Source organism: Ursus arctos, unplaced genomic scaffold (assembly GCF_023065955.2).
Source record: "Ursus arctos isolate Adak ecotype North America unplaced genomic scaffold, UrsArc2.0 scaffold_31, whole genome shotgun sequence".
NCBI lineage: Eukaryota > Metazoa > Chordata > Mammalia > Carnivora > Ursidae > Ursus > Ursus arctos.
Window position 1 is genome coordinate 27142340 of NW_026622997.1, and position 25982 is coordinate 27168321.

Below are 25982 nucleotides of genomic sequence, written 5' to 3' on the forward strand. Positions count from 1 at the left end.
GGGTACAGCACGAACAGACGACCACCCTAGGAGAGCCGTACAGGTAGGGGCAAGTTCAAGAAACATGGTGTAGCCCAGGTGAGGTATTATGCGGTTTACACCAGGGACAACAGTGGCAGATAATGCTGGGAAGTTGGGCTGGATTCCTGGTTGGCGTAACAGAGTAGCAGGGCTTGGATGAATTCAACATCCCTTTCCCACGCTCCCGGCTCTGTCCCAAAACACACGCAGAACCAGAACTCAAGTGTGCATCATAAGTTTATTCCCGATGCGGGACAGATTCCTTCCATCCCCAAAATGAATCACATGCTGCCCTGGAGAGATCTGGGAGATTCTCCCACCACATCCAGGGAAGGAGTGAGAAAGGCAGGTGCTGAGGACAAGGCAGGCTTTGCAGCTCCCCAGCCGACTTATCCTCCCCTCCTCAACACAGGAGAGCTGCTCCCCACTATTATTATTCTCATCCACTCATCCCTTAAAGGAAAAAAAAAAAAAAAAAGTCTCCACCACTATTAAAAAAAAAAAAAAAAGACAAAAACCCTCAAATATGGGAGGGAGGGGTCCTGCAGCTTGAGGTGAAAGGTTACCAACAGAAGAGGGGCAGGGCGGGGAGGAGGAACCATCACTGTTTCTGCTGCAGGGCCTCCTTCCTTGCTGCGTCCTGTAGCAACTGTGTGTCCACCTCATCTGCCGGCAACTGCACATAGCGGACCACTGAGCCCCGGATGAAGCAGTTCTTCACTGACAACTAGACCAAGATGGACAAATTAGAAAACACCCTTAAAAGCGTCTGCTGTCTGGGGCGCCTGGGTGGCTTAGTAGGTTTGGCATCTAACTCAATTTCAGCTCACGTAGTGACCTCAGGGTGCTTCACTGGGCAGTGCCCAGTCTGCCTGTCCCCCCCCCCCCCCCCGTCCCCTGGCCAGCTCGCGTGGGCACGCTCTCTCTCTCTCTCTCTTAAATAAATAAAAATAAACTCTTTAAAAAAGAATGTCAGCTATCCACCCAGGAGCGTCCTGCTTGTTTCCTCTTCACCATCACCAACTCACCATGTGAGGATACTTCTCAGGGTCTGTAACACTGATGTCAGTTAGCTTGATGTTGAGATACTAAGAAGAGAAAATGAACACCATCATTAGCTCTAGAGACAAGATGCAAGTACCCAACCCTGAAACCCCCCCTCTCCTTCCCCAAAACCCCATTCTAAGCTCCTACATATCTTACCTGATCCACAGAATGGAGGGTTCCACAGATGCTGTTGGGGGAGAAGGAGGAAAGAAATCAGTTTACACCAAAATCAACAGAGAGATGACTTCAGAGCATGGATAACAACATGGTTGGGGGAAGTCAAGAAAAGAGAGAACCAAAAGGGGGCATTCCTAAGCCCAGGAACAAGAAAGACAAAGCTTTTATCACAGTGTGTTATTTTAGACCTCACATCTCCTAAAACCAAGGCACTCTTAGCAGCTGGTATTAAACAACTGTTACAAACTAGGCCCGTGTTCCACATAGTATTTGCAATCTTTACAGCTACTTCACAAGGTAGCTATTACCAAACGGGGGCTCGGAGATTGTGTAATGTGTCCAAGTGCAGAACAAACAGGGACTTGAGTCCACATCTGTCTGATCCCCCAAACCATCAACTATTTTCAAACATTTGTTGCATTGGAACCCCATATGTAAAGTAGACAAGGGGCGCCTGGGTGGCTCACTCAGTGAAGCGTCTGCCTTTGGCTCAGGTCATGATCTCAGGGTCCTGGGATCAAGCCCTGCATCGGGCTCCCTGCTCAGTGGGGAGCCTGCTTCTTCCACTCCCTAGCTCCTGCTCATGCTCTCTTGCTATCTCTCTCTCTAATAAATAAATAAAATCTTTTAAAAAAATAATAAAGTATACAAAGTAGCTTAATAATGTTCTTGATGATGCAGGCACAAGGATGTCCTCTCCCTTCCTCAATCCCTGGGCCCTCTGAAATGTGAATGAGGAATGCTATCAGAACACCAGGGTTCCAAGGCATGCAACCTCTCTCCCAACTTCTTTACTTTCTGGCAATGGCCTCAACAGTCTCACAACCTCAAATCCTGAGTTGTGCTTCACCATCCTCCATGACCCATGTCCCCATCGTGTGGTGACATTTTCCTAACATCTCTATAATTCTCTTTCTAGTTTGACTCTACAAGCCAAGGTCTAATTACACCTCAATCTAGGCCAGCCGCCATCCTGGCCACATTTATCCTAACCACCCTGCATGTCATCACCAGATTCTATGTTCCTTCGAACTGTGGTTCTCAAACACTGATATGTGCTCAAAGGTTTTGTAAGTCTGAGACAAAGAAACACAAGTTAGTATAGCGTTGTGTTGAGTGCATATGTAGTATGTTAAAGGTTGTCAATATTTTCTTCCCTAAGAATAACTTTGATTGCCCTTGCTATTTTTTTGTTATTAAAAAAAATTTAATGAAATGACTGTAATGTGCAGTTGCTTAAGCGTCGGACTCTTGGGGGCACCTGGGTGGCTCAGTTAAGCATCTGCCTTCAGCTTGGGTCGTGATCTTGGGGTCCTGGGATTGAGCCTGGTGTCTGGCTCCCTGTTCAGCAGGGAGTCTGCTTCTCCCTCTCCCTCTGCTTCCTGCCCCCATTCATGATCTGTCTCTCTCAAATAAATACATAAAATCTTTTTAAAAAGCATTGTAATGAAAAAGAAAATAAAATATTTTTGTCAGACTCTTGGTTTCAGCCACTTTCAGTTCTTCAGGTCTTGATCCCAGGGTCATGAGATCGAGCCCCATATCAGACTCCACTCTCAGTCTACTTAAGGCTCTCTCTCCCCGGGGCACCTGGGTGGCTCAGTTGGTTAAGTGTTGACTCTTTAATTTCTTGATTTTGGCTCAAGTCATGATCTCAGGGTTGAGATCGAGCTCCACATGGGGCTCGCACAGAGCACGGAACCTGCTTTTCTCCCTCCTCCTCCCTCTGCCCCTCTCCCCTCTAAAAAAAAAAAAATTCTCTACCTCACTCTAAAATAAATAATTCTTAAAAAAAATAAATAAAGGTACTTATCTTGCCAAAAATAAAGCTGGCAGTCTCTGTTGGACCCCAATTTTCGCTAAATTCTAAGTCTTTAAAATCCACTGCCTGAGAGACATACTTCCTCGGTGGTGGTTTCCCCACATCCCAGGCTGCTGGGAAGACTGTGACAACACCCTATTACCGTCTGCAGCGGTGAAGTAACTTTCGAAACTGCATAGGTGGTGTCATTTCATTCAGTCTCAACAATATATAGCACAACAATGGTCTGACAAGAAGTGTGAGAGAGCTCTTTTCCCATACCAATGGACTACCTTCAAATCTTTTAAGTTCCTGCTAAGTTATTCTTGCCATGTGGAAGACCCGGAAAGGAGAAAAGAGGAAAACCAAAAACAAATCATCTCACAGAATTGCCTAGGTGGTTCTGACACAAATCATCTCACAGAATTGCCTAGGTGGTTCTGACACAAATTATCTCATAGAATTGCCTAGGTGGTTCTGACTTCCATACTTGACTCACTATATGGCCCCAATCTATATGCCATCAATACCATGTCAATGTTTCCCATACTGAGAAATTATATCACAAAGAAACGTGGGGGATATTGTTGGGGGCAGGGGGGTGTGGGGATACACTGACTCAAAGTTTCTAAAGGAGGGGCGCCTGGCTGGCTCAGTCTGTTAAAGCATGCGACTCTTGACCTTGGGGTTGTGGGTTTGAGCCCCACCCTGGGTGCAGAGATTACTTAAAAATAAAATCCTTAAAAAAAAGTTAGGTATTAAGGAGGGCACTTGTTTTTTTTTTTTTTTTTTTTAAGATTTTATTTATTTATTCGACAGAGATAGAGACAGCCAGCGAGAGAGGGAACACAAGCAGGGGGAGTGGGAGAGGAAGAAGCAGGCTCATAGCGGAGGAGCCCGATGTGGGGCTCGATCCCAGAACGCCGGGATCACGCTCTGAGCCGAAGGCAGACGCTTAACTGCTGTGCCACCCAGGCGCCCCTAAGGAGGGCACTTGTGATGAGCACTGGGTGTTGAATGTAAGTGATGAGTCAGTAAATTCTACACCTGAAACTAATATTACTCTTTATGTTAACTGGAATTTAAATTAAAAATTGAGAAAATTAAATAAATAAATAGAAGTTTCTAAAGGAGAGTCAGGTAATAAGTAACAATACTTTAAATGTATACTTCATTTAAAGGATTTTTTTTAAACGATTTTGTTTCCCTAAAGAAAGAGATGTGTACAAAGTTGCACACATAAGGATGTCCAGGGCAGCATCATTTGTAAAAGCAAGGAACTGGAAACAGCCTAAATGTCCAACAGCAAAGTATTGATTAAATTAGTTGCCGCCAGCTAAATAAAAATGCCATACAGACATTAAGAATGTTAAAGATCAACTTTATTGACATGGAAAATATCCACAACATACTGCCAAATGAAAAGCAAGTTTCACAGTTGAATAAAGAATATGACCCCATTTTATTTATTTATTTTCAAGTTTTTATTTAGATTCCAGTTAGTTAACATACAGTGTAATGTTAGCTTCAGGTGTAGAATTTAGTGATTCACACTTACATAGAGCACCCAGGGTTCATCATAGCAAGTGCCATCCTTAATACCCATCATGCCCCCACCTACCTCCCCTCCCCTCCCCTCCAGCAATCCTGTTTATTCTCTATAGTTAATAGAGTTTGTTTTCTGGGGGCACCTGGTGGCTCAGTGGGTTAAGCGTCTGCCTTTGGCTCAGGTCATGATCCCAGGGTCCTGGGACTGAGCCCTGAGTTGGGCTCCCTGCTCGGCAGGGAAGCCTGCTTCTCCCTCTCCATGCCGCTCCCCCTGCTTGTGCTCTCTCCCTCTCTCTCTCTGTCAAATAAGTAAATAAAATCTTAAAAAAAAAAAAGGAGTTTTCTGATTTGCCTCTCTCTTTTCTTTCCTCCCATGTTCATCTATTTTGTTTCTTAAATTCCACATACAAGTGAAATCATATGGTATTTGTCTTTCTCTGACAGATCGTTTTTAATTTAAAAGAGAGTGCGCAAGGGCACCTGGGTGGCACAGAGGTTAAGCGCCTGCCTTCGGCTCAGGGCGTGATCCCGGCGTTCTGGGATCGAGCCCCACATCAGGCTCCTCCGCTATGAGCCTGCTTCTTCCTCTCCCACTCCCCCTGCTTGTGTTCCCTCTTTCACTGGCTGTCTCTACCTCTGTCGAATAAATAAATAAAATCTTTAAAAAAATAAAATAAAATAAAAATAAAAGAGAGTGTGCAAATGTGCACACACCAGACAGAACTGGACTTCAGTTCTGGCTGTGTCATTTACTAGTTGTGCAGACTTGAGCAAGTTTCTTAACCTATCTATGCTTCAGTTTCCTCATGTGTAAGATAGCAACAACAGTATGTCTCCTATAGAGGAATTATGAGAATTAAATGAGTTAATAAATGTATTCAGAATAGTGCTTAGTTGATAGGATGTTTTCAAATGTTAGCTATTTCTCTTTCTTTCCATACATACTTATTAAGCACCTACAATATACCAGGCCTACGGTAGACATTAGGTACACACACAAAGGTGAGCTTAAACATGGTCCTGGCCCTGTAGGAAGGACAGGCTGTAAACAATAAACATACTTTTATGAAATCACAATTTGACAAGCACCCACTAGGAAGAAAACAGACTATACGACAGATACTACTCGGCTAGAAGGACCAGGAAAAAAGTCTCTCCAAGGATACAGCACTTATCCATGCCTGGATGCTAATTAGAAGCTAATGACACAAGGGGGTACAGGCTGTAAAGCAGTAGACAGAAGGGACTGCACTGGTCTTTGGTTTATCCTTTACATTTTCTTCAACAATGTGGAGATCGTGCCACATCTACTATTCTGCAACAGCTCTCCATATCAATATATCTTATTCCTCTGTGACAGCTACATAGTATGGAAGTGCCACAACTTAACCCATTCCCTGTAAATGGCTATTTGTTCCAATTTGGGTCTATGGCAAATAAAACTACAAACACTTTTGTAATACACTTTTACTTGTGGAACTGATTCATACATTTCTATAAGCTGGGTCAAAGGAGTAAATAACTTATCAGAAAAAAACTAAACAATGTTCGTTTTGTTAAAAAAAAAAATTGATGCCTCTGCCCTCTGACAGCTCTCCAGTACCTTAAGCTTAAGGCACAGGTCATTTATTCCTTTTTTATCTCTCCCACTTTGCCCAGCCGTCAAAGAGGTTCCAGAGCCCTGCATATAGCCACCCACCACCGACTTGCTGGAACAGGTACCTACCTCAGGTCATTCTTGAGTTCCACGACCACATCCTTGCCCACCAGGGACTTGAAAAAGGAATAGAAGAGCTATCGGGCCAGAGAGGGAAGACCATCATATGGGAAGGTACCCGGTAGGAAGGAGTGTCCCTCCCTCTGCTAGTATTCCCAAATACTGGTATTGGGATCCCCGCCACATCTCTGACAGTTCTCAAAACTTCACAGGAAACAATACTATGACAGAGATGACTGGCTAGAGCCCAAATACACTTGACTGAGCCCCTGATTTAAAGCTCCAGAGAGACGCTCTGCCCTGCACCCCTCGGGCTCTCCGGCTCGGTCTCTCAATCGACCACCTCTCCTGGGCTTCTGCCGCCCCCCCAACCCCCAGTGGGCAGAATTGTAGAAAGCATCCCATTCTCGCCCTCCCAAAGCCTGGCCTCCGTCACAGAAATACTCCTTGAGATCTAGCTTTTCCCTCCCTTCCTGTCCCCAACTCTCCCGCGCGTTTCTTTTGTTTTGTTCCCACTCAAGGGGGAAAAAAAATCCCATTTGCTCCCAGGTGTGTCCCCCCAGAATGTGAGGCGTAGGAACTATGAACAGGAGCAAACCCCAGGGCCCAACTTTGGCCGCGAGGGTCAAAGCCTAGACACCGCCTCTCCGCCGCCGCCGTCTCCGACCGGCCCGCACGCCCGCGCTCCCCCCACCAGGGCGCCCCCTTGTGACGTCACTGTACCTACCATGGTGCTCAAGCCGCGGGCTGCCGGCCGGACCTGGAAGGCGAGGGCCGGGAACAGCGGGCTTGGGGCCGGGCGGCAGCCGGGATGCGAGCCCGCGCGTGGGGCGGGACGGAATCGCGCAGGCGCAACGAAAAGAGCCGCGGAAGCTCTGAGTAATGGCAGGAGCGCGCGGCGAACTCGCGGCTCGGGGAGAACCGGCGGGAGAGAGCCCAGGGGGCGCTTAAGCCGGGAAAGGGGCGGGTCTTCCTGCCTTCCCACTTCCTCCCGGACTGGCGGGCTTGCACCACGCAGGCGCGAGCCCGAGCTGTTACCGGAGTTTTGAAGACGCTTATCGCCTCTCTGGGGTTTTTCTTGTTGGAGCCACCCGCAGACACTCTATTGAAAACTGTCGAGGAACTTGGGGAAACTCCTGTGTTGTGCACTTTTCTATATCCATTACACTTCGATAAAAAGTTTAAAAAATAAAATGTTGCAGAATTCCCGAGATCAGGAGCCTGAGCGCTAATCTTGATTTTATTCAAGGTTCCCAGTAAACATATTTCTCCCAAGGACCCAATCTCAGTCCAGCTTTCTTACACCCTTTTGCCTAGGGCTGTCCTGTAAAGGACTGAGTAAAACCAAACAGAAGCTTGCTCAGGGGTAGAAATTCCCATTCTAATATTTCACTTCCAAATATGCCCCCTCAAACACTAAAGGACGCAAGTGCACAGTTATACAGACTTCTGTACTCATGCCCCCTATGGGTTTTATAAATACTTGATATTATGACACAGTAGGTGAAATATTTTTTTCAAGGAATAAGATTTAAATCCCCCAATTCTCATCTTACCCATTTGTCAACAGTTTGTTGTAAAAATGTTTTCTGCATGTAAAGGATGTAATAATAGACTCTATGAGTACACAGACGTTGCATGTCCTAGACCCCACCTATAAATGTCATAAGGACATCAAGCAGAAGTTTGTCCCCCCCAGCTGAACCCTAAGAACCTAAACCAGTCTATCACTGAGTATAAGCAGAAACTATAGTTAGCCACTGGTCTAGCTGGAGCTAAAAGTGCCTGATGATCAAAAGTTATTTTCCTGCTTGAAACAATTAGCTCATGAAAATTCAAATACTTTCCTCTTACCAGTTTAATCATTCACAATGAGTTCACAATCAGACCACACTCATGCTCTTCATGAACTCTGTACCTTTTCAAGGTACACTCACAGTCTGATGATACTAGAAGAGGGGTGTCTGGCTGGCTCAGTCAGAAGAGCATATGACTCTTCATCTTGGGATCATGAGTTCGAACCCCACACTGAGTGTAGAGATTATGTAAATAAATAAATTTTAGAAAATAGGGGCTCCTGGATGGCTCAGTCAGTTGGGCATCAGACTCTTGGTTTCAGCTCAGGTCATGAACTCAGGGTGGTGAGATCGAGCCCCACATCGGGCTCTGAGCTGAGTGTGGAGTCTGCTAGGGTTTCTCTCACCCTCTCTCCCTGTTCCTCCCCTCAGCGTTCTCACATGTGCTCACGCGTATGTGCGTACTCTTTCTAAAATAAATAAATCTTTAAAATAAGTAAAAATGAACTTAAAAAATAATGAATCAATAAAGATACCAGAAGAAATTTGTTTTAGGAACAAATTTACTGAGTGACATTTAACCATCCACACAGGAAGAAGAAAGTTGGGGAGGCTGGAAATAAATAACAGACATTCAAATTCGTCAAATGGTTCAGAGGGGCCTAGTTTTCCTAAGAGTCAGAAATATGGATTGTGAAAAGATGGTATATGAGACTCTTTTGTCAGAATCCAGAGGGATGGTAACTTAGGTTCAGGACAGTCAATTCAATAATTATAACAATGTTTGAAGATGAGGGGAACAAAATTCATCTTAGAGGCACCCTAGAACTCTCCAACTCCAGATAAGATTAATCTACTTCTTCAATGGTGGGGCCTGTGGCCGCCCTTCCAGGAGTATACCCCGTCCCACAGGAAGGCCCAGTGCATCCTCCCTGGTAGAGTTTTGTGATGATTGGGTTACACACCTGCTCCAATTCCTTTCTCTTATGATCAAACTCCTCTTTCTCAGCCAGTTGATTGGCCTCCAGCCACGAAAGGACCTCATTGCATTTATCCAGTATTTTCTTTTTATCAGACTCACTAATCTTGCCCTTCAAGCCTTCATCACTCACAGCACTCTTCATGTTAAAAGCATAAGATTCTAAAGCATTTTTTGCAGAGATTTTCTCTCTCTGAACCTCATCCTCGGCTTTATACTTCTCAGCATCCAGAACCATGCGCTCGATCTCCTCTTTGCTCAGGCGGCCCTTATCATTGGTGATGGTGATCTTATTGGCCTTGCCTGTGCTCTTGTCCATGGCTGTTACATTGAGAATACCATTGGCATCAATGTCAAAGGTCACCTCAATCTGAGGCACTCCCCTGGGTGCAGGAGGGATTCCAGTCAGGTCAAACCGCCCCAGGAGGTTGTTATCTCGGGTCATGGCTCTCTCGCCCTCATACACCTGGATCAATACCCCAGGCTGGTTATCTGAATAGGTGGTGAAAATCTGTGTCTGCTTGGTGGGGATGGTGGAGTTGCGCTTGATCAGGACTGTCATGACACCCCCAGCCGTTTCCAACCCTAGGGACAAGGGAGCCACATCCAACAAAAGCAGATCCTGTACCTTTTCAGACTTGTCCCCCATCAAGATGGCTGCCTGCACTGCCGCCCCGTAGGCCACCGCCTCATCAGGATTGATGCTCTTGTTGAGATCACGACCATTAAAGTAGTCCTGCAGCAGCCTCTGAACCTTAGGGATACGAGTGGAGCCCCCCACTAACACAATGTCATGGATCTTAGCCTTATCCATCTTGGCATCCCGAAGGGCCTTCTCCACAGGTTCCAGAGTGCCTCTAAACAGGTCTGCACACAACTCTTCAAACCGGGCTCTGGTGATGGATGTGTAGAAGTCAATGCCTTCATAAAGTGAATCAATTTCCAAGTTGGCCTGGGTGCTGGACGACAGGGTCCTCTTGGCCCTCTCGCAGGCGGTGCGCAGCCGCCTCACGGCTCGCTTGTTCTGGCTGATGTCCTTCTTGTGCTTCCTCTTGAACTCCTCCACGAAGTGGCTCACCAGCCTGTTATCAAAGTCTTCCCCTCCCAGGTGGGTGTCCCCGGCTGTGGCCTTTACCTCAAAAATTCCATCATCTATGGTCAGGATGGACACATCAAATGTGCCTCCACCTAGATCAAAGATCAAGACGTGTCGCTCTCCCTGACCTGCTTTATCTAAGCCATATGCAATGGCAGCAGCTGTGGGTTCATTGATAATTCTTAGCACATTGAGACCCGCAATCACACCTGCATCCTTGGTGGCCTGGCGTTGAGAATCATTGAAATAGGCTGGTACAGTGATCACGGCATTGGTAACAGGGTGGCCCAAAAAAGCCTCAGCAGTCTCCTTCATCTTTGTCAGTACCATAGAAGAGATTTCCTCAGGATAGAAAGCTTTTTTCTCCCCTTTGTATGACACCATTACCTTGGGTTTGCCTCCTTCATTGATTACTTGAAAAGGCCAAAGTTTCATATCTGATTGTACTACAGGATCATTAAACTTCCTGCCAATCAGACGTTTGGCATCAAAGACAGTGTTCTGGGGATTCATGGCTACCTGGTTCTTGGCGGCATCCCCGATGAGCCGCTCGGTATCGGTGAAGGCGACGTAGCTGGGGGTGGTGCGGTTGCCCTGGTCGTTGGCGATGATCTCCACCTTGCCGTGCTGGAACACCCCCACGCAGGAGTAGGTGGTGCCCAGGTCGATGCCGATGGCCATTCCTTTAGCAGCAGCCATGGTCTTCCGAGGCCTGAGAGGAAAAAATGAGATGAAGTTTTGGCATGGTGCTCTTTTATTACTTTCAATCGTGGTAAAATACACATAATTTGATATTTACCACCTTAACTGTTTTTTAAGTGTCCTGCTCAGCAGTAAGTTCATTCATATTGTTGACCAACCTCCAGAAATCTTTTGAACATGCAAAACTAGAATTCTATACCCATTAAGCCACTCTCAATTCCCCTCCTCCCTCCAGACCCTGGCAACCACTACCCTACTTTCTGTCTCTATCAATTTGAGTACTCTAGGCCTTCATATTAATAGAATTATACAGTAATTTCTTTTTGTGACTGGCCGATTTCACTTAGAACGATACCCTCAAAGTTCATCTATGTTACAACATGTGTCTGAGTTTCTTTACTTCTTAAAGCTGAATGATATTCATTATATGTATATAACACATTTTGCTTATTTATTCATTCCCTCCTTGAACCCTTGGCCTGCTTCTACCTTATGGCTATTGTGAATAATGCTGCCATAAACTCGGTGTACAAGTATCTTTTTCCAGTCCCTTCTTTCACAGAGAGTGCTTTCTGGACTAAAGTATTCTTAGCGAACTGGAAGCAAGTGGGAGGCAGTGAGCATATTTTGTGTTCAATTTTCACATAGCCTACCTCAACTGTCTTGTTCCTTTATCTGTGATGTTTTATTCTGCGATTGTACCTGTCTTCCTGCTTAACTAAGATTATTTTATGTTCTGGTCTCCTCCGGAGACATTAATCTCCACCCTTCAGTTTAGCTACCTTCCACAGCTCCCTTACTCTCAGTTAGGGATTTGTTGGGAGTAGTATTGGGCCAGTCTGAAAATGGCTGCTTGGAACCCAATGAAACTCTCACAAACTTTCTCAGACGAGACTGAGCGCAACATGCAATCTCTTCCTCCGATATCCTCTGGAAAAAGACACCTATCTGAAGACACTAATAGATGAGCTTCTCCACCTCTTTCCAGCAGCTCTGACAAATCCCACCCACTTTGGCTCATACCGCAGAATTCCCCTTCCCTGATTGGTCAATGCCCCATTACCTTAGACTAAAACTATAGAACGTTCCAGCATTTTCTCAACACGGATCTATTAATCTTGCCTACTGCCATTCCATTTCAGTGAGAGCCCTCCAGGCTCACCTATTGTCCCGCCGCCTCCGATCCAGTTTGATAATATTCTGATTGCGGAGCCCCTGAGGGTGGGGGCTCCTTCAACATCCAAAATGCGCAGCCGGTGTTCCCCCACCCCCCACCCGCCCCGCCCTACAACTTTGAGCGGACTCCGGTCCTACCATCCCGATTGCTTACTAACGCATGAGGTCAGAGGCAGCACCCCCATTGTAACGCGTCTGGGGGAGCCGCGTCAACACTCTCGCCCCCGCCCTGCCTCCGGCCCTCCCAGCCCCTCCCAGCCCCTCCCAGCCCCTCCCAGCCCCTCCCACCTCCTGCACCGACCCCACCCTCCCCGAAGGCTCGCTAGCCCCAAAAAGCCCTAGAAGAGTCTGGAGAGTTCTGGGAGGGGCGGCACCCAGGATGCCGATTGGTCCCAGAAAGCCTGGAGGCAGGACGCGAGCCGAAAGCCCTGGAATATTCCCGACCTGGCAGCCCCGCAGAGCTCCGCGATTGGCCGAGGACGGAAAAGGCGGGGCTGGCTGAAGCGTTATAAGCACAGAGCCGCCCCGCCGCTGACAAACAGCAAACCCACAGACAGCCCGCAGGGTTTCGTGTGGTGTCCGTCAGCGCAACTTTCGCAGACCTGCTGCGTCCGGATCCCGCACGTCCTCGGGTGTGCAGCTTCGGAAGAGACCGAGCATCTCGTCGCGGATCCCGACCGACCGCCTTTCACAGAGCCTGAACGAGAGCGCGGGGCGAGGGAGCAGGACAGCGGCATGGCGAAAACCGCGGCCATCGGCATCGACCTGGGCACCACCTACTCCTGCGTGGGGGTGTTCCAGCACGGCAAGGTGGAGATCATCGCCAACGACCAGGGCAACCGCACCACCCCCAGCTACGTGGCCTTCACCGACACCGAGCGGCTCATCGGGGATGCGGCCAAGAACCAGGTGGCGCTGAACCCGCAGAACACGGTGTTCGACGCGAAGCGGCTGATCGGCCGCAAGTTCGGCGACCCGGTGGTGCAGTCGGACATGAAGCACTGGCCTTTCCAGGTGATCAACGACGGGGATAAGCCCAAGGTGCAGGTGAGCTACAAGGGGGAGACCAAGGCGTTCTACCCCGAGGAGATCTCGTCCATGGTGCTGACCAAGATGAAGGAGATCGCCGAGGCGTACCTGGGCTACCCGGTGACCAACGCGGTGATCACCGTGCCGGCCTACTTCAACGACTCGCAGCGCCAAGCCACCAAGGACGCGGGGGTGATCGCGGGGCTGAACGTGCTGAGGATCATCAACGAGCCCACGGCCGCCGCCATCGCCTACGGCCTGGACAGGACCGGCAAGGGGGAGCGTAACGTGCTCATCTTTGACCTGGGTGGCGGCACCTTCGACGTGTCCATCCTGACGATCGACGACGGCATCTTCGAGGTGAAGGCCACGGCCGGGGACACCCACCTGGGAGGGGAGGACTTTGACAACAGGCTGGTGAACCACTTCGTGGAGGAGTTCAAGAGGAAGCACAAGAAGGACATCAGCCAGAACAAGCGAGCCGTGAGGCGGCTGCGCACCGCCTGCGAGAGGGCCAAGAGGACCCTGTCGTCCAGCACGCAGGCCAGCCTGGAGATCGACTCCCTGTTCGAGGGCATCGACTTCTACACGTCCATCACCAGGGCGCGGTTCGAGGAGCTGTGCTCCGACCTGTTCCGGAGCACCCTGGAGCCCGTGGAGAAGGCGCTGCGCGACGCCAAGCTGGACAAGGCCCAGATCCACGACCTGGTCCTGGTGGGGGGCTCCACCCGCATCCCCAAGGTGCAGAAGCTGCTGCAAGACTTCTTCAACGGGCGCGACCTCAACAAGAGCATCAATCCCGACGAGGCGGTGGCCTACGGGGCTGCGGTGCAGGCGGCCATCCTAATGGGGGACAAGTCTGAGAACGTGCAGGACCTGCTGCTGCTGGACGTGGCTCCGCTGTCGCTGGGGCTGGAGACGGCCGGGGGCGTGATGACGGCCCTGATCAAGCGCAACTCCACCATCCCCACGAAGCAGACGCAGATCTTCACCACCTACTCGGACAACCAGCCCGGCGTGCTGATCCAGGTGTACGAGGGTGAGAGGGCCATGACGCGGGACAACAACCTGCTGGGGCGCTTCGAGCTGAGTGGCATCCCCCCCGCCCCCCGGGGAGTGCCCCAGATCGAGGTGACCTTCGACATCGACGCCAACGGCATCCTGAACGTCACGGCCACGGACAAGAGCACGGGCAAGGCCAACAAGATCACCATCACCAACGACAAGGGCCGCCTGAGCAAGGAGGAGATCGAGCGCATGGTGCAGGAGGCCGAGAAGTACAAAGCCGAGGACGAGGTGCAGCGTGAGAGGGTGTCTGCCAAGAACGCTCTGGAGTCCTATGCCTTCAACATGAAGAGTGCCGTGGAGGATGAGGGTCTCAAGGGGAAGATCAGCGAGGCCGACAAGAAGAAGGTGCTGGACAAGTGCCAGGAGGTGATTTCCTGGCTGGACGCCAACACCTTGGCCGAGAAGGATGAGTTTGAGCACAAGAGGAAGGAGCTGGAGCAGGTGTGTAACCCCATCATCACCAGACTGTACCAGGGGGCGGGTGGCCCTGGGGCTGGCGGCTTTGGGGCTCAGGCCCCCAAAGGGGGCTCTGGGTCTGGCCCCACCATCGAGGAGGTGGATTAGGACTTCTTCCCCAAATTGTTTGTTTGGTTCAGAGACTGTTGGGATTCAGGACTCTTGCATTGCCTTACATGTCTGCGTTTCATCAGCTCTCAACTTTGCCTGTTGTTTGCCTAATTTCAACTGTCTCTTTTGGTGGAGTCACGAAGTTCCTTTTTTTCTAGAATCTAAATGTAGCAAGAATTTATACTGCCATCGTTTGTGCCTTTCTTTTTTGTAATATCCACACCAAACTTGGGCCTTTTTTTGTTTTGTTGTTTTAACTATTTTCTGCTGAGTAAATAAACTCAATAATTTGATTGTCTTGCCTGCTTCTGTGTTTTATATTGAGATTAGAGTCTGTACAGGTTGTCTTTTTGGTCTAAAACTGAATGGTAATTTGTATCTTAGGTAGTGGTGCAGGATCTGGAGAAGTAAGTCTATATATTGCATTGTGATCTCTTTCTTTTAAGCAAATGGTATTTTTGGGAGATTTAAAAAAAAAAACTGCTTATTTTGAGTGGGTTGGGTCTGTTGGTGTAGAAAAAGTTAAGGGCTACCGACATAGTGGCCTTACGTTTGATGAAGGGGTTGACCTTGTGTAAGGGTGGCCTGGAAAAGGGGTGTGGGGTGGGTGTTCCTTGAGAAGCTGGCAAAAGAGAAGGGAGAGGCTGTTAGGTGGGAAGGTCCTGGCTGCCCATTACTGTCAGTGCGCCTGATACGTCAGAGCCATGATGTGTAATCTGGTTTCAGCATGAAAGAACAGGTGAGTCCTAAATTGGTAGTGAGGAAATGTGAGTTCAAGCACTGGCTTGCCCAGTTAGGCTTTAGTTACTCTGACCTCTCGGTCTAATATGTTATAATGAAAGAGTCTGGCCTTGATGCCTCAGTCTATAGTTCTAGTTTCTGAAAGGTTACTGAGATAGAAGTGTCACATTTCTGTCAATGGTTATTTAAGTACCCAGTGAGTATCTGCAAGGAACTGTCCTTGAGTTTGGTGCCCCAGCAGAAGGACCTAATATTTCAGTGCTTTTATGTACCAGGCACTGTTTTGGGGCCTTTTATATGTTTATGAATCCTCATTCCACCACACTGAGTTTAGGTAGTGTTCAGGTTGCACAGGTGAACACATGGGAAGACTTCAAAGTTACTGGCTTCACTAAAATTACTTAAGTGGTTAAAAAAATTTCCAGTTGGACAAAGGTGTTAAAACCTGGATTCCAACTCTAGTTTCATCAGTTTTTGCCAGGCTGTCCCAGGTCCACGGGGCTTTTTTTTTTTTTTTTTTAAACTATGCCTGGTTGTGGGTTGGTTCTACCTTGGGTTTCACAATCATTACCCCTTTGCCTTTACGTTATGGGATCCCATACAATTATATCAGATAAACACTAGGATTGATAACAAAGGCTTAGTATTTGTTAACTTAGAAGGGGGAAACTTAGAAGAGGGGAGGCCTACTACAGGTACCCTTCCCATGCACTACCTTATCCTAGCTGCTAGCATTCTAGAAATAATCCCCTTCACAACCTCCTTGTTGGAAAAGGCCCTGCTGCAATCCTCAAGGCTTGGGGAGTGAACCCCTTTAAAAATCAGTTGCATCTGGAGGTTACAAAATTGTTTTAGAACAAGATAGACATGGTGGTTGCAGATCATTGTGGATATACTTGGTACCACTGAATTGTCCACTTTATTTTTTATTTTTCTGTAAAGTAATCTCTATACCCAACGTGGGACTCAAACTCGTGACCCTGAGATCAAGTTGCATGCTCTTCAGACTGAGTCGGCCAGGTGCCCCTCAATTGTGCACTTTATTTTTTTTTAACGATTTTATTTTATTTTATTCGACAGAGATAGAGACAGCCAGCGAGAGAGGGAACACAAGCAGGGGGAGTGGGGGAGGAAGAAGCAGGCTCCTAGCAGAGGAGCCTGATGTGGGGCTTGATCCCATAACGCCAGGATCACGCCCTGAGCCGAAGGCAGACGCCCGACCACTGTGCCACCTAGGCGCCCCCAATTGTGCACTTTAAGATGGTTTTTGTGTTATGTTAATTTCACTTCAACAACAAAAACAACTTTTAAAAAATGGTCTCACTCAACATTCCATAAAAGCATTTTCTGAGTTTGTGTGTTCTTCAGAGCCCACCAAACCTTTTAGTAAATAGTAGCCTCTGAAGAAAATCAGTATTCTGGGAATGGCACATACATGTAGACTTTGTCCCGGAAGTATGAAAATGGAAATCTAACAGACGTTTAGGCTTCCAGGCCAGCTTATAAAGGCACTTCTAACCTTCAAGACACTTGTACTGTAGGGCTGTGGACTCTAGCCACGATATAAACCAGTCTTCATGAGGATATGCATTTGCTACAGGACCTCCTCTCCCCCTTGAAGCTTGCAGGAACATTTGTGACTATCATTTGCAGATAACACAGTGGCTCTTCAAGGCAGCAGCCACCACCCCTGCTTAGGAGAGAGGTGGCAGGGGACAGGGAGGGTGGACAGAAAAAGGTGGAGTTTGGGAAGGACCTACCAAACGCCTTTGATCAGAGAGTTCAGGGAAATCTTCAGAAATACCTCTGGCAAAAATAAGTTTCTATGGCCCAATTAGTCAAGTTATTGAGTGGGATTTCTTATATTAAGAAATCAATATAAGAAGTTATAACCTGCATACCCTTGCACCGAGGACTTAAATAATCAGTTTGTAAGGTCAAAAGAGATCAGACTGATGAAATTATAAATTTATTTTTTTTTAAGATTTTATTCATTTGTCAGAGACCACACAAGCAGCAGGCAGAGGGAGAAGCAGGCTACCCGCTGAGCAAGGAGCTGGACAGGGGACTTGATCCCAGGGTCCTGGGATCATGACCTAAGCTGAAGGCAGACACTTAACGGACTGAGCCAGCCAGGCATCCCAAAATTGTAGATTTAAAGTAAGGAGAACGCAGTGCCATCCCTGGAGAAAGTGATATCTTGGGTAACAGAAGAAAATTTGGGGGTAGGGGAGGTACATGGAAGAAAAGTAACTGTGGGCGGGGAAATAATTTTTTAAATCAAATACCTCCCGTAATTCCTTTGCAATCCCACTCATCTCCCTATGCCAGCCCTCAGAAGGCCAGTGGCTATGGTAATGCGAATGATTGTATATGCCTTTTGAGCCCAAGATACTGCTTTATTAGCAACATATATACTTACTGTTATTTCTGGTGTTTAACAAGATTGTCATCAAAAATGAAAAAGATAATCAAAACAACAAACTTTTTATAAATATTAAAGAAGTGGGTAGGGACATGGGCTTTCGGTTAAAAGAGGAGATGGGGTTGTTTTCAGGTGAGGGGGCGATCCTTACGGTAGAGATAAGAAACAGGAACTGTCATCAACCTTTGCTCTAATGGAAAACCGTAAATCGGTCCCCTTCGGTCACCTGTTGGGAATCCGCTGTACTGGGACAGGGCAACGCCACCAGTCCCGCCCCCTTTCCGAGCACCGCTCCCAGAAAGTCTAAGGGCTCGGGCCGAGGAGCGAATTCCGGAGGCCGGGGTGAACCCGCCCCGCCCGTCGGTCCCCGTCGCGCCCACTCAAGGATCGAAGGATAGGGCACAACCGGGGAGCACTGGGGCAGGGGGAAGACGGAGTCCAGAAGACGAGAATCACTTCCCAGGGCCTTTGACCTTTTTACCGCTCCCAACGTCCCCACGGGCACGAGGAGCGAGGGCGGGCGGTGAGGGAGCGGCAGAGCGAGGCCAGCAGGATCCCGCCCGCCGCGCGTCCCCGCCGGCCGGGAGCGCGCTCGCCTCGGGCTCTGGGGACCTCCTCTTCTGGCGTCCGGCCACCGACTCCTCGGCTTAGTTGTAGGAGTTACAAGACTTTCCAGTGCTTTCGTCGCATAAATTACCCAGTGTGAGAGGAACTGTGAAGATCTCGACCTTTTTCTCTTTTCATCCCATCTTGAAAACACAAGCACAAAACCCCGGTACCGGCCAGGCAATCCTGCGGCCAGCCCCGCCGCTAGGTCCCAGCGGCGGCCTCCGCGCCCCGCGGCCCGCCCCGCCCCGTCCGTGTCCCGGGGGCTGGCGCTCTGTCCCCCTTTTAACCGCTGTCAGGACCTTTCTGGAGTTTTCTGGGTTCGGGGGCGGGGACTGACTCGTAAGAACACTCTTCAACAAACTGTCCCGTTTCCACCCCCCAACACACACCCCAACCCCGCCCTAAAACATCAAGCTTAGTCATGGCTCTATATTTAATTTCCAGAAGATTCTGCGAACTGTGTTCCAGCCTAGCCATAGTAACAGGGCTCCCCCCCTCCCCCCTGCTTTCCCCTTTGCGACCGAACAGTCTGTTATGAAGGGAAGGGGAGGCGGGGCTAGGAGATCTGGAAGGGTTGGAAAGGTAGGAGCGGGCGGCGGGGAGGATGATCAAGAGTCAGAAGTGGCAGCCAGGAGGGGAGTCCCCGGCTGGTCACATACCCGCGTGGTGCCCCTAATGCGCACAGAGCCCTGACATTCCCTTCATTCCCTTCTGTGGCCATTTGTTTTCCTCTCTTAAGAGAATGAAAGGCTAGGATGCATATGCCAACATTGAATGGAGTCCAAAATAGGGAGTATAAGGACATGTAGGCTCAATCACCAGTTCTATAATTAGCTTTCAGGGTGACCAGACTAAGCCACTGAACACCTCTGATCTTCTGTGTTCATCTCTGGAAAAGAAAAAGTTTGGCTGAATGGCCTCTGCCTAAAAATCAGTAAACTGAAAGCAATGCCATTGTCCTGGCAGTAGTCCCCAACCTTGTAAGCACCCCAAGAAGAAAGATTGAGAGGTCAGACCCTAGAGTGTGGGATCCCAACAAAGACAGGAGAAAGGGAGCAAACTTTTGAGCACTACTCTGTCCCAGGCACAGAACTAAAGCCTGAGAAGCATTATCCTATTAATTCCTGATGCTACCATCCTATAAGAAGGATATTGTTAATTCTATTTTAGACATACAGAGACTTGTGTTAGTTAACTTACAAGTACTGCATGGTGAAGAAGAAGGAGGACAGGGAGAAAGAAGAAAAACGGCCTTTATTTACAAGGAAGTAGAGTCAGATGCAAACGCAGGTTTTCCCTTCCCCAGGTTTCCCCAAGCTTCTGGAAATCTGCAGCGCTCCCCAGTTACTGCAACCTTTATGCCTGGCTCTAGGTTTCATATCAGTTATCTCTTTGGCTTTTTTCTAACTAACCTTAGAATTGCACCATCTTTTAAAACTAAAAGAACTGAGGAGAAAACTGTTTGAGAAACTGCAGGAAAAAGGAAAGAAGAAAAAAACCAACACCCGCAGCTTCAGGGTGATGAAAGCTCATCTCCGCACTTCCTGAACCACCAAGTTCTTGGCTCTCTCTCTTTTGTTCCCCACCCTTAAAGAAGTACCTGACAGCCACACCAGCTTGGGGAACCTGACACTTGAGCCTTTAAAATGCCAAATCCGATAAAAACCTGACTGCAAAATTAGCCAAAATAAAATTCTGGAAAATCTCTTGGGGTTCTTACAGTAACCTTAGACACCAATTAAACGGTGACTGGGTTTTGCCTTGGGAGGCAACCAGTGTAAAATGGAGACCCTCTCCTTGTCAGGAAGTGGCAAAGGAATATAGATATTTGGGTTCCCAGACCCCTCAACAAAGAGAGATTTAACTCAAAAGGTAGGTCAGCTATAGGGTGTAGCTGATGATTCACGGAAAACTATTTCTAGTGGATCTTTTGCTGCTACACCAACAGTAGCAAGATTTGAGATCCTATCCCCATGTCTACCTACCAGGCAGTGGGTAAAGTGACGCCCTTTGCTTCCGGCCAATAAAGAAATATTCTAAATTGCAGATCTGGAGAGAAGGAAGGAGTAAATCCAGGACTGCCTCTAGTAGCAGCTAATGGCAAGGAAGCTTCCCTAGGGAGGAGGAGAGGAGGTTAAGGGTCCCTAGAAGTGTTGACACATCGGGCAGCTGAAACGGAAGCTTGGGGAGTCGCCAGAGATTGCATAAAGAAATGGAAAATTCCTTAAGTTTGACCAGTTTGACTAGATTAGGAGGTGACTCATTAGGGAGCTACCTCTGAATGCAAAAAAAAAAAAAAAAGTTATCACTTGCCTGCACAAACACACACGGGATTGTGAAGGCAATTCCAACTGAGCAAAATGTTCAAAAGCAAGATTCCTTCCCTTCATCAAAAACTGCCTTCTCATATATAAACAAACATACAAAAAACTGCCTTCTTCCACTGTGTTTACTGTGCTCAACTATGTGTAAACAGAATGAGTCTATTTTTGGTGGGCTGTGAGCCCGGCGCTATTACTTTAAAGTCCCTTAGATTTTCATATCAGGCACCCCACAAATGGTTTTCCATGCCTGCAAATGATAAAAAAAAAAAGGGGGGGGTGGAATGAATGATCAAAAGTGTTTGTATTCAAAGCAGGAGGGAGGATAACCCGCAGGAAGTTGGAATGTAGGATAAAAACTAAGTGGGTGGATTAAATGCATGACAAATTAGTTTTAAAGGAGCTGGAAGTAGAACCTGGGTCGGATCAACCCCTCCCACCTTTCACCATCTGGATTCCCGACCAGTTTGTTTAAAAGGGACCACCTGCAACCAGCTGTGGCTTATGATGCTGTTTAGGACAGAATATCCCCGCCCTTCCCTCGCCGGCTCCCCATCCTCTGCATTTCATTTAAAAAGGGTGGACAGCCTAAGGGCGAAAGGGAGAGGGCAGAAGACCGAATTCTGGGTTCTGAGTATGAACCAGGAATTAACAGACGGAAAAGAGGGAAGAGGGTGGCCCAGACCTGCAGGCTGGGAAGAACAGGGAAACTGAAAAGCCCCAAAGGCCTTAAAGACAGCAGAAGTCCTACGGAAAGTTGTTTTCTTCCTCCCGCCTGAGCTTATCCCTAGGCAAATGGGTTCAGCGGATCCAGCCCTGCCTTTCCCCTCCCCCCCGCCCTTGACCCAGCTTGTTCTTTCTGGGGCAACGGGGACGTTCTCCAGTTAAAGAACCACCTGTTTACTTGATTTTCTTTTAAAAGATTCAAATTCCCCATCCCCAGATATTCCATCCGTGTAGGTTAAAGATGATGTCAAAACTATTATTGCATTATCTTTCCTTCTCTTTTCCGCTTTAAATCCAAGGGGAAAAAAGCCGCAGAAAGCCAAAGCAATCCTCAGGCAGCCCAGGCCTTTGTACTGATCCACTAACGCGGCCCCGTCCGTCAGCACCACAGTCCAATCAGAGTCTCTTTGACCCACATCTACCCCACCCACTTCGAGAAACTCGGGAACTTTCTGTATCTGGGGTATTCCCGGGAGTCGTGTAGCCCTTCATCCTATCTTAAACCATCAAACTAGTTTGAACCCCACGAGCGTCTCACCGCACTACAATTACCAGCCGAGTGCTAGTCTTTCTGGTCAATTTCAACACCGGGGCACAGCATCGCCAGGGGTTTCGGAGACTGGGTGGGCGGAATCAACATCCACCCATCCCAGCTGCTCTCCTCCCTCCCCTTAGGACTCGAGTTCCTTCCCAAGAATCCCAGAAGAGTCTGGAGAGTTCTGGGAGGGGCGGCACCCAGGATGCCGATTGGTCCCAGAAAGCCTGGAGGCAGGACGCGAGCCGAAAGCCCTGGAATATTCCCGACCTGGCAGCCCCGCAGAGCTCCGCGATTGGCCGAGGACGGGAAAGGCGGGGCTGGCTGAAGCGTTATAAGCACAGAGCCGCCCCGCCGCTGACAAACAGCAAACCCACAGACAGCCCGCAGGGTTTCGTGTGGTGTCCGTCAGCGCAACTTTCGCAGACCTGCTGCGTCCGGATCCCGCACGTTCTCGGGTGTGCAGCTTCGGAAGAGACCGAGCATCTCGTCGCGGATCCCGACCGACCGCCTTTCACAGAGCCTGAACCAGAGCGCGGGGCGAGGGAGCAGGACAGCGGCATGGCGAAAACCGCGGCCATCGGCATCGACCTGGGCACCACCTACTCCTGCGTGGGGGTGTTCCAGCACGGCAAGGTGGAGATCATCGCCAACGACCAGGGCAACCGCACCACCCCCAGCTACGTGGCCTTCACCGACACCGAGCGGCTCATCGGGGATGCGGCCAAGAACCAGGTGGCGCTGAACCCGCAGAACACGGTGTTCGACGCGAAGCGGCTGATCGGCCGCAAGTTCGGCGACCCGGTGGTGCAGTCGGACATGAAGCACTGGCCTTTCCAGGTGATCAACGACGGGGATAAGCCCAAGGTGCAGGTGAGCTACAAGGGGGAGACCAAGGCGTTCTACCCCGAGGAGATCTCGTCCATGGTGCTGACCAAGATGAAGGAGATCGCCGAGGCGTACCTGGGCTACCCGGTGACCAACGCGGTGATCACCGTGCCGGCCTACTTCAACGACTCGCAGCGCCAAGCCACCAAGGACGCGGGGGTGATCGCGGGGCTGAACGTGCTGAGGATCATCAACGAGCCCACGGCCGCCGCCATCGCCTACGGCCTGGACAGGACCGGCAAGGGGGAGCGTAACGTGCTCATCTTTGACCTGGGTGGCGGCACCTTCGACGTGTCCATCCTGACGATCGACGACGGCATCTTCGAGGTGAAGGCCACGGCCGGGGACACCCACCTGGGAGGGGAGGACTTTGACAACAGGCTGGTGAACCACTTCGTGGAGGAGTTCAAGAGGAAGCACAAGAAGGACATCAGCCAGAACAAGCGAGCCGTGAGGCGGCTGCGCACCGCCTGCGAGAGGGCCAAGAGGACCCTGTCGTCCAGCACGCAGGCCAGCCTGGAGATCGACTCCCTGTTCGAGGGCATCGACTTCTACACGTCCATCACCAGGGCGCGGTTCGAGGAGCTGTGCTCCGACCTGTTCCGGAGCACCCTGGAGCCCGTGGAGAAGGCGCTGCGCGACGCCAAGCTGGACAAGGCCCAGATCCACGACCTGGTCCTGGTGGGGGGCTCCACCCGCATCCCCAAGGTGCAGAAGCTACTGCAAGACTTCTTCAACGGGCGCGACCTCAACAAGAGCATCAATCCCGACGAGGCGGTGGCCTACGGGGCTGCGGTGCAGGCGGCCATCCTAATGGGGGACAAGTCTGAGAACGTGCAGGACCTGCTGCTGCTGGACGTGGCTCCGCTGTCGCTGGGGCTGGAGACGGCCGGGGGCGTGATGACGGCCCTGATCAAGCGCAACTCCACCATCCCCACGAAGCAGACGCAGATCTTCACCACCTACTCGGACAACCAGCCCGGCGTGCTGATCCAGGTGTACGAGGGTGAGAGGGCCATGACGCGGGACAACAACCTGCTGGGGCGCTTCGAGCTGAGTGGCATCCCCCCCGCCCCCCGGGGAGTGCCCCAGATCGAGGTGACCTTCGACATCGACGCCAACGGCATCCTGAACGTCACGGCCACGGACAAGAGCACGGGCAAGGCCAACAAGATCACCATCACCAACGACAAGGGCCGCCTGAGCAAGGAGGAGATTGAGCGCATGGTGCAGGAGGCCGAGAAGTACAAAGCTGAGGACGAGGTGCAGCGTGAGAGGGTGTCTGCCAAGAACGCCCTGGAGTCCTATGCCTTCAACATGAAGAGTGCCGTGGAGGATGAGGGTCTCAAGGGGAAGATCAGCGAGGCCGACAAGAAGAAGGTGCTGGACAAGTGCCAGGAGGTGATTTCCTGGCTGGACGCCAACACCTTGGCCGAGAAGGATGAGTTTGAGCACAAGAGGAAGGAGCTGGAGCAGGTGTGTAACCCCATCATCACCAGACTGTACCAGGGGGCGGGTGGCCCTGGGGCTGGCGGCTTTGGGGCTCAGGCCCCCAAAGGGGGCTCTGGGTCTGGCCCCACCATCGAGGAGGTGGATTAGGGTCCTTACCTTCCTTGCTCCATGTTTCTTTTCAAGTCAGAGGTGACCTGACGACCTTGCTATTGCACTGGGCTGTTTTTCTACCTTCAGTTTTCTACTATTTCAGTTCGTTCTAAAGTTAGGTTATAACCTGATAGTACTTGTCTTTATTATTTCTTTGTGGTATACTAATGTGTTCAGTAGAATTTTTTGCATTTAATGTAATTGGTACTGTTAAGTCTTTTTTTTCTTCTCTGTACAATGAGTAAACACTGCCACCCTCTGTCCAATTTGGCTATGTAAACACTAGAAGTCATGGATTGTTTCGGTTGGTTTGGTTTTTTTATAATTTGTATACTTCATGATGAAAAATAAAATGTTAAAAATATGAGTCTACTTTTATTTGAGGGGGGATAATGGACTCTTCTTGGAATGTCTGAATTCCATAGACGGGTGAAAGGGACAGTACTTCTGAAGGGATGTACACTGTGAGGAGCCATGACTTTGGCTATTTATGTTGGGACTTAATTGTAGGTTGTAAATGACATCTGTGCTAGAAAACAATTCCAGGTGCCCACTTTTGTGGGTGCACCTTTTTAGGGGAGAAGTAGGGATGAGAGCTGCAAAAATGGTTTGGGGGGAAGTTATTGTGGGTTTAAAGGCAGTGCTGGGGCGCCTGGGTGGCTCAGTCATTGGGCATCTGCCTTCAGTCATGATCCCAGGGTCCTGGGATTGAGCCCTGCGTTGGGCTCCCTGTTCAGCAGGAAGCCTGCTTCTCCCCCTCTAACTGCCCCTGCTTGTGTTCCCTCTCTAGCTGTCTCTCTCTCTGTCAAATAAATAAATAAAATATTTTTAAAAAATAAAAAAAAAATAAAGGCAGTGTTGAGAGAGGTTCATGGTTCCTTATTCTCTCACTTTTAATGTGTGCAGAGCCCTTAATTTGTCCCCGCTGAGCTGTGAGTCTTCTAGTCTTTTATTTAGGTTATGAATGATGTTGGGGTGTGTAAAGCAGCAAAAAGGAGATGCAGGTTCACAGTGTAGCTCTGTAAATCCCAGCTGGGTGACCAAGTGCAAATTACTGAGCCTTAGTTTTGGTTGTCTCATTTTAAAATAAAGCAGTTTGTCTGAATGACCTCACTTTTAAAGTTCTACATCATTTTGAGCAGAAACGTGCCGTAGACAAGCAGCATCTTCAGCCATGGTCACCCCAGCTGCACTTACCCAAGCAGGGGCATGGAGGAGGGAGAGTCTGAGGGTTTGGGGGGCATGACAATGAAGCAGCTTCTTTGCTTCACCCCAGTAATCTTCAGTAATTCTCATCTCCCCTCCTTCTAATTAGGTATTTTAAAATTTTTTTATAGATTAACATGTGGAAGTGGTCACCTCAACTACATCCAGGGCAAATTAGCAACAAGTGCTGGGGTTTTTTCCACAC

General features: G+C 49.2%; 4 protein-coding genes across 5 annotated transcripts; 2 read left to right on the top strand and 2 right to left on the bottom strand.

Moving 5' to 3' along the window:
* Positions 1-240: 240 nt before the first annotated feature.
* LSM2 (LSM2 homolog, U6 small nuclear RNA and mRNA degradation associated) lies at positions 241-7871 on the bottom strand. The gene is made up of 6 exons (XM_026482589.4): positions 7868-7871; positions 7039-7388; positions 6321-6388; positions 1225-1255; positions 1050-1109; positions 241-748 (listed from the first exon to the last, which is right to left on the bottom strand). The coding sequence occupies exons 1-6, from the start codon at positions 7869-7871 to the stop codon at positions 623-625; spliced, it is 639 nt and encodes a 212-aa protein (XP_026338374.2). The 3' UTR covers positions 241-622.
* A 781-nt stretch (positions 7872-8652) lies between these two features.
* LOC113243744 (heat shock 70 kDa protein 1-like) lies at positions 8653-12306 on the bottom strand. 2 transcript variants are annotated; one of them, XM_026482550.3, is made up of 2 exons: positions 12047-12306; positions 8653-10894 (listed from the first exon to the last, which is right to left on the bottom strand). In XM_026482550.3, the coding sequence occupies exon 2, from the start codon at positions 10879-10881 to the stop codon at positions 8956-8958; it is 1926 nt and encodes a 641-aa protein (XP_026338335.1). In that variant the 5' UTR covers positions 10882-10894; positions 12047-12306; the 3' UTR covers positions 8653-8955. The 2 variants fall into 2 exon arrangements, with proteins under 2 accessions (XP_026338335.1, XP_026338336.1); XM_026482551.3 differs by having other exon boundaries at positions 11948-12293.
* A 287-nt stretch (positions 12307-12593) lies between these two features.
* On the top strand, positions 12594-15022 carry LOC113250195 (heat shock 70 kDa protein 1). The gene has a single exon (XM_048225591.2). The coding sequence runs from the start codon at positions 12796-12798 to the stop codon at positions 14719-14721; it is 1926 nt and encodes a 641-aa protein (XP_048081548.1). The 5' UTR covers positions 12594-12795; the 3' UTR covers positions 14722-15022.
* A 7405-nt stretch (positions 15023-22427) lies between these two features.
* On the top strand, positions 22428-24933 carry LOC113250194 (heat shock 70 kDa protein 1). Its single transcript, XM_026491553.4, has one exon. It carries the CDS (start codon positions 22643-22645, stop codon positions 24566-24568), a length of 1926 nt encoding a protein of 641 aa, XP_026347338.1. The 5' UTR covers positions 22428-22642; the 3' UTR covers positions 24569-24933.
* The last annotated feature ends 1049 nt before the right edge of the window (positions 24934-25982 follow it).

Bases quoted from the DNA above. Each gene is read 5' to 3' on its own strand.
- LSM2 (XM_026482589.4), bottom strand. The intron at 1,110-1,224 runs GTAAGATATGTA...TTCTCTTCTTAG, and splicing joins CCCTCCATTCTGTGGATCAG to TATCTCAACATCAAGCTAAC. The intron at 749-1,049 runs GTGAGTTGGTGA...ATCTTGGTCTAG, and splicing joins CTGAGAAGTATCCTCACATG to TTGTCAGTGAAGAACTGCTT.
- LOC113243744 (XM_026482550.3), bottom strand. From the start codon at position 10,881: ATGGCTGCTGCTAAAGGAATGGCCATCGGCATCGACCTGGGCACCACC.
- LOC113250195 (XM_048225591.2), top strand. From the start codon at position 12,796: ATGGCGAAAACCGCGGCCATCGGCATCGACCTGGGCACCACCTACTCC.
- LOC113250194 (XM_026491553.4), top strand. From the start codon at position 22,643: ATGGCGAAAACCGCGGCCATCGGCATCGACCTGGGCACCACCTACTCC.